This window comes from Pelobates fuscus, chromosome 4 (genome assembly GCF_036172605.1).
Source record: "Pelobates fuscus isolate aPelFus1 chromosome 4, aPelFus1.pri, whole genome shotgun sequence".
NCBI lineage: Eukaryota > Metazoa > Chordata > Amphibia > Anura > Pelobatidae > Pelobates > Pelobates fuscus.
Genome location: NC_086320.1, coordinates 39,647,371 through 39,655,638, shown reverse-complemented (window position 1 = coordinate 39,655,638; position 8,268 = coordinate 39,647,371). Strand labels below are relative to the sequence as shown.

At 38.1% G+C, this 8,268-nt stretch overlaps 1 protein-coding gene across 1 annotated transcript in view; it reads left to right on the top strand.

Moving 5' to 3' along the window:
* The first annotated feature begins 345 nt into the window (after positions 1-345).
* Positions 346-8,268, top strand: part of DEPTOR (DEP domain containing MTOR interacting protein) — a 76,348-nt gene continuing 68,425 nt past the window's right edge. Inside the window, exons 1-2 of the mRNA XM_063451107.1 lie at positions 346-732; positions 1,725-1,812. Of these exons, the coding sequence (XP_063307177.1) occupies positions 1,727-1,812 (86 nt within the window). The 5' untranslated portion in view covers positions 346-732; positions 1,725-1,726. The remainder of the gene's footprint in view (positions 733-1,724; positions 1,813-8,268) is intronic.

The following is an 8,268-nucleotide window of genomic DNA, read 5'->3' as shown; positions in this document are numbered from 1 at the left end:
ATAATTTAACAGAATCCATTGGCATAAAGGACAAATGCCTGTGTTTTTTTTTTTTTTTATTATATTAAAATTATAATTTAAAAATAAATCGCCTTTTCCTCCAGTTTGCATTGATTTTCCCTGATTGTGCAGTATTCTATACTGTCCTATTATAAATAATTTGGAGGGATTATTTGAGGTGCTTTCTGTAACCTAACATTATCATAATACCTATGCATTCATGTTTCAAAGTGTCACCAATGTCACCTCAGGGTAACAGAAAACGTGTCTGTGTTTAGATGTGTCGAACTTTGTGCCTTCCCAGCCACCGTAGGTTCTCAGGCTCTCCTTCCCCCCTCCCTGCTGGTCCCCAGCTCTGGCAGAGGGAGGAGGGGTAGTGTCCCAGCCTAGCCCACAACAAAAAACGGAATTTCATTGACTGTGTATTGAGAGAGACACGTTTTACTGGGAGCTGCTATACGTTGTATCCATCCCCCACCTTGTGACATTGTATCCTGCTCAATGAGAGACAGCCAGCCAGCCAGCAGACAGACAGCACAGACCGTCCCTCTCTGCAGCACCCAAGGAGACCTGCACCAGCTGGTGAGCAATTCTCACTATTGCAACTTAGTAACCCTTTCTGTCAGCACCTGCAAGGCTCCCTCACTGGCTGTGAGATTTATTAAAACCACAACAAAGCTACAACAGTATCATCACTAGTGGGAAAGTGACAAGAGCCATCTCCTGGAGGAAGTGAGCTTCCTTTATTATTTCTCTTTCTTTCCTTCTCTCTCTCCTCATTAGCCTTGCTCTTGTTTACATTTTCAAGAACGCTCACATCTGTCTTGTTCCATCACACACTAGTGTTTGGCAAATCTCAAAGTTCAGTCCTTGGCAGCTGACATCATATAGCCCTGAGCAAGAGCACTGCAAGGCTCTTTGTGCACACAGGGCATTTAATCACAGTTCTCCTGTCTCTGCTCAATGTGCATTTACTCTGCCCCTCTCTCCCTGGAAGATTTCTCCTAAAAAACCTGATTGCAAGAAATCTTTAGTAATCATTTGAGCATTGGACACATTTTACAGCCTAACATCAAGGACCAATAACTATCTCCAGTTAAGTATTTGGTATAGTTTTATTTTTACATGGAAAGCAGCACAACTGTCTTTCTTTGTGTATGTTTTGTAATTGCTTGGAATTATAAGATCACAATTTTATTCTGTAGGATTTATCTTTATTTCAGCGAATTAGTTGCGAAGCTGCTACGAATTGGCTTCTAACAAAGCCCTGCAGGAGAGTATGGCTGTGTGTGATAGGATGGACATCTAAATGTATACTTTTTAATATGTAAGGATATGGTATAGCCTGGACTGCAACACCTATTACCAGCCAACCACAGGACCCAACAGCACACAGCTCCTGGATTTATAGATGTTGGTTATATCGAATGATTTGTGTGACACTTTTATTGCTGGACTATAAATAATGGTCATTGAAATTAGTGTATTGATTATTTTTGGGTTGGTATTGTACTCATTTTGTGGTGAGAACTATGTGGAATATGGTGCCCCTTGAAAATAGATTGAATAAAACATGGATTATTGTAATTAGTCATTTTTTTTTTCTCTAAAATATTCTCGGTGTTGCATTAAAGATGAGTTGGTTTCGGTGATTATTTAAAGTGGTGCGAATGAGGGTTGTGAGGAGTGTTTTTTAATCCGCGATTTGTTTGATCTGATTTTAGGAATGGAGACAATTAGCATGTCAGTGCTGAAGAAAGCGAATGAACTGGAGCAGATGACAGAGATTCTGATCATTGGCGAACAGTTAAGGTAACAAAGGAATCTCTCTGATGAATTATTTCATACTGACCTAGCTATGGATAATGCAAATAAATAAACATACATTTTCTGGAAATAAAAAACCACCATGTGAGTTTCTGTGTAAAAGACTGCTGAATGCTGCCTTCTTGTGTTAATTCTGTGTGTTCATTTGAAGCTGGGTGGGTGCGGTAAACCTTGTTACTGGCCAGACATATTAAGCAACTTTACAAGTCTACACTGTAGGAGCAAGAAACCTCTTCATTACTGGTCAGCCACATCCAGCAACATAACCAGTCTATTCTTTAGAGATCACTAACCTCTACTTACTAGTCAGACGCAGTCCACAATATAACCAGTCTATTCTTTAGAGATCACTAACCTCTTTGTTACTAGTCAGACACAGTTACTAGTCATAGCGAGTTATTTGCTGGAACTTTTTATTTGATTTTATACATTTTTATTTGATTTTATACTGTTTGCTTGCCTGAGATCTCTACAAGGACTTCGTTCTCTGTATTGACTGGATAACAGAATTGTACTGATGGGCCTTTTTACATCTTTTATGCTGTAAGTGCAACCATTAAAGCTGATTTATACTTTTTCAACAGTGCTATACTATGCTATCTTTCATTTCTTGCATGTAATGTCCACTACTCCAACTACGAGGAATTCATGAGAATCTACACATTTGATGGGCTTGAAAACAACCACAGTCCACAATATAACCAGTCTATTATGTAGAGATCACTAACCTCTACTTACTAGTCAGATGCAGTCCAGAATATAACCAGTCTATTCTTTAGAGATCACTAACCTCTTTGTTACTAGTCAGACACAGTCCACAATATAACCAGTCTATTCTTTAGAGATCACTAACCTCTACTTACTAGTCAGACACAGTCCACAATATAACCAGTCTATTCTTTAGAGATTACTAACCTCTACTTACTAGTCAGACACAGTCCACAATATAACCAGTCTATTCGCTAAAGATCACTAACCTCTTTGTTACTAGTCAGACACAGTACACAATATAACCAGTCTATTCTTTAGAGGTCACTAACCTCTTCATTACTAGTCAGACACAGTACACAATATAACCAGTCTATTCTTTAGTAATTACTAAACTCTTTGTTCCTGGTCAGACACATCCAGAACATTACCAGACTATTCTCTAGAGATCACTAACCTCTTTGTTACTAGTCAGACACAGTCCACAATATAACCAGACTATTCTCTAGAGATCACTAACCTCTACTTACTAGTCAGACACAGTACACAATGTAACCAGTCTATCCTCTGGAGATCACTAACCGTTTCTTACTTGTCAGACACAGTCCACACTATATCCAGACATTCTCTAGATAATTACTAACCTCTACTTACTAGTCAGACACAGTACACAACATTACCAGTCTATTCTCTAGAGATCTCTAACCTCTATTTACTAGTCAGACACAGTCCACAATATAACCAATCTATTCGCTAGAGATCACTAACCTCTTTGTTAATGGTCAGACACATCCATCAACATTACCAGTCTATTCTCCTTATCTGGAAAACCGTTATCTTTTCTTACTAGTCAGACACAGTCCGCAATGTGACCAATCTATTCTTTAGAGATCACTAGCCTCTTCTTACTAGTCAGACACATCCAGCAACATTGCTATTCCGTTCTATAGGCCAGACACTTTCAGCTGTACTGTATACATTTTAGGAACACTTGCTTCTCTATTATTCACACATCCAGCACTGTTAGCAGTCTGCACTTTAGGAACACAAACTACTCCGTTAATGGACAGATACAGTCATCAACATTTACAGTCTGCACTTTAGGAGACTAACCAATCCGTTACTGGCTAAACGCTTTCCGCAACATTGCCTGTTTAAACGTTACACCTGGTAGCTGCTCTGTTACTTGCCAGATCATGTATAGGTGTTTCACCTGGTATTAATAAAAAAAGGGGAACTTGTAAGTTACAAAACAATTACTGAAGGTCTTACACATAGCATACATTTTATTTTTTTATATAGCACATGGTTAATGGTTTTTGGCTATATTAGGCACTGTAGTTGCTGTCCAGTATATTAATACAATGTAGTTTCTATAGACAACATTGGAAGTAGGGCGGATCATGCTGCATATCCTCGGGACGTTAAAGTGAAGCTGTCATGTGATTTTCAACTTAACCTTAATATGCTGAAAACACATTGAATACATCATATATCACAGAGGTACATGATGCTTTCAATGCAAAGTTTTGAGATATACTCACGTTACCTCCGTTTCAGCGCCGCCATGTTGTAAGCTTTGTGGGCATCACTCTTTTGTCACACCCACCTCTAGTCCACCCTTCGCTCCGCATGCAGTTATCTTTCATTTTCCATGCTTGGTGTCGTCTTCCTAAGCAGAGCAAGCCTCCTCTGTGACGCTGACACACTGGCTTCATTGCCAGCGTGGCGGTGCCTGAGCCGAGTGACTTGAGTCATTCCATTCCTGTACTCCTTAGCCAGCGCTATCAGCATCAGCTAGTGTGTTACCAAAGCAACCACCGTGCACGTGCTGTGGTTTCTGTGTGTGTGGTGTAGAAGGACCGCTCTTGGGCATAGATTGTAGGCTGAAGAATTGACTGGCACTTGGGTGAAAAAACAATTTTTAAATAGATTTTTTCTCCAAATCTATACATTTTATGGTATTTCAAAAGAGCATAAGTTATAGCTACAGTGAAAGATACCATTTAATCATAGCTCTTTAATAAAACACCATTTTCCCAACAAGTCAATTAGTCAGATTTCATCCCTGCTAGTTCAGCTCTGGTCAAATGCAAGTGTTCTTGTGGAGTAAAATTATCTAGGAGCCAGCAAGTGACTACCTAATCTATCAAACTGGGCCAGTGAATGCACATTGGTTGTCTTTAGAAATTCTCACTGTTGAGTTCCAAGCTGTCTCTGGAAGCATTGTCAGCAGAATTGCTGTTCACCGGAAGCTTTATGAAATCAGTTTTAATTACTGAGCATTTGCACACAAACCTAAGATCAACATGCACAAGGCAATCGTTATGTGGAGTGACATAAAGGTAATCTCCACTGGACCGTGGAAGAGTGGAAAAAGCTTTCTCTAGAGTGATGAATCACTGTGCACCATCTGGCAGCTCGTTTGATGGTTGCTAAGTTAACGCAATTTACCTGGCGTCATAATGCCAAGTTCTGATCTGACATATTTTTGTTTGTTTTTTTTGGTCGTGGTTGAGCTACACTACTTCCAATGGAGGGCATTATTGTGGTAAATCATACAATTGCAATGTACATGTATCTGTGTTCCCAGTGTTGTGTGTGAAAGAACATCATTACCATGCCACCTATTCACAAAACAATTTCCATAATTGTTTTATTTGGGGTCCTGTGTGGGATTCTTGACTGCAGTGCAAAATATCCTAAGCTCAACACCTCATTAATGCTTTTGGAATCAAATCCCTGCTGGAGTCTTCCAACATCTAGTGGAAAGCCTTTTCAGGAGAGTGGATGTAGTTTTTAAAAGCAACTATCAGCTCCTTGTTAAAGTGTCATTGTCACTTTTGATGAATTTGTATTTTTTGCATTGTTGTGGAAAAAGTAGATAGTCTTATATGAACTTGTCACTTCTTGGTGCCATTATGTTCTTCATTATTCAGATCTTCAGCAACAGAAAACCTAATCTGTCTGGATATGCCGTCACTAACGTAATCTCAACATGTTTGATAGTACAAAACCGCATTCAGGGTGGCTTTGTTGCAAAGCAAATAAGGATCTTTTTTCCTTTACAGTTGTCTCTTTTAGGCAGCTGTTTACTTAATAAAATATAGTTCTGCTGCGCGCTGTGTATGTATTTGGATTTATATATGTAAAAATAATGGTGGTGTTTGGGGAATGGCTGGTTGATATTTGTGTGAGGGCAGAGGGGACGCATACCTTTGACCAGACTAGAACAACAAAAAGCCTACGTAGTCCATTGGGTCTACGGCTGTTCCAATGAATATTCCATAGATAATCTATTGGTTGCGCAATAAGATGGGAAGTGCATGACTGAAAATAGCATTATGTGTATGAAAACTCCACCCATTTCTGCAAGTTGCAAACAGTCCTGTGCTAAATGGATTAAATAATTTTCATTTTGTCTCATGAATTTAATTGCAATTCAGTGATATGTCAACATACTCAGAAGTTTCTCAATAGGAATCTAGTGCCGGTTTAATGTCCCTGATTTTGGAATGAAATATTCAACAAGCAGGTGAATTCACTGAAAGGACATTTGTCCTCTCAAAATTGTTATCTTGAATTACAGAATTTAGAATCCTTTAAACAAGTGTCCTATAGTGACCTACTGTGTCTTTGCCTATTGGAGAAATAGAAGGGATTGTTCTTACAACATAAGATTTTGGGCATTCTATTTCTCTTCTGCCCTTCCCTAGAAGCATGTGCCAAGTCCATGGTCATGCTCTTGTAGGCCTGTTGTAGTGGTTATGGTATTTGGAGTGTTCCTGTTATCAGTTTCTATAATCTACAATCTATGACTTTAAATTTATATTGCTGTCACTTTAAAAAAATATATATATATTTTTGTATTTATTTTTTAAATAAAATAAGCCGTCTTAACTAATAGGTTAATAAATTACAAAATGATATTTCTCGTTAAGATGCATAATTGATGTTCTACCTATTGTAGCCGACGAACATTGAGCCTCCTTCAAAACTATATAACTGGGCCCTCCGACATTCTTCAAATGACCCTCAGTAGGACTGACCCATTGAAGTCTGATTGGGAAAATAGCTGTCAGCTGTGTGGCAAGGTTTAAGAATGTGTGAGGGTAAATAGCCGAAGTTTCCATGTGAGCATTCCACTCCAGGCATTTGGCCTTTGTACATGAACAGCTAAGAAACCCTTAGGTTTGTCTTTAAGGGTCCTGGTGTTTGTTATAAGCGCAAGTAACGAGGCTGCTTTTAGGCAGTGTTTAGATTATATTGCCTTATTTATGACTTTAATATTTTACCTACACACGCCAATCACACAAAGGCACAAAGTATCACTATACCCAAGGCTTCCATTAATATAATTATTATTATTATTAGTTGTTTAATATAATTATACTTTCACCTCTGGATATTTGAAACTGGAAAACCTTAAAATGAAATTAGTTCAATATTGTCTGTGCAGAAAAACTGGATACATTTTTAGAAATTGTTTCACAATTATTCCAATTAAAACCAAATCTATTAACTGCATTTGGTAGCAATTAGGCCAGCATACCGCACACATTTTGACCATGTAAATCACTGGCTTTCCTCATAACACATATGGCTGGACTGGACATGGTGTGCTACTCTTTATTACAAAATTACATTTCATATTTAATAATTTGGTTATTGCTTCCCTGGAAATTTCACAATTGAATAAACCATTGAAAGTCACCTATAATTTGTGTTAAACTTTCTTCATGTCTTTCTTCATGTTCTTGTATATGAAAGATTTAGCAAATTACATCACAATCCAACTCAGTTCAGACACATATTGCAAAGGAGGAGGAGTGATAGGAACATTGTTTCATTTCTCCTCTTCTCTGTATGTTCTCTCTGTGCTGTCAGGTACAAAGGCCAGGCCTCATAATATTGACTGACGGGGAGCTAATATAGAGGTGTAGATATCTATTTTATTTTATGACAACTCACAAATACAATTTTTTTTTTAAATTAATGTTTATTGGGAGTTTTCAATTATATAGTCTGCAGTCAGAGAAAAGCCATATACCTTGTGTAACACCAAGTCAGTCTAGCAATATTGAGTGGTTGCCAAAGCCAATATGACAATCTACTGTAACAGAGTAATGGTATATGGCACTCAAAGGTATAACAAATGTTAGGGCTAGTTGCTGCATGACCAGGTCCCTGTTCTGCAAAAACCCCACTACTAAAACATCAATCTACGTAATTCTCAGCACACGGAAGTGTTGTTTTATGGTGGTGTATGTATCACCAAACCTGAAAAGGGTAACATTTCGATACCTTATGTATCTTTCTCAAGCCATGGCTCACATATCATACCAGAGAAAATATTGAGCTAACCAGAACCCAAACATGTTAACGTCAGCATGACACCAACCATTCCAGCTCTCTGCTAGTTCCCCACCAACGCATTTCACATTCCTGCAACAAATGCCTATAAGATTTGTATAATCTTAACTCATGGGAAGTAACAATTCTTCTTTAATTGCCATAGTGAAAAAGTCCATTACGGTTTGCCAAGCAGAGGTACTTGAATAGCTATAAACACACTAGCAAATGTTGCCTTTTTGTCTATAGTATGGCCCCCATACTATGGGGAGATAAAAAATATATATATATATTATTGTCTGACTCAAATTGGCTTCGCTAGGGTGTGTTCATTTTAAGTAGTCTCTTTATGTCAAAGTAATTTACTAAACCCAGAATATC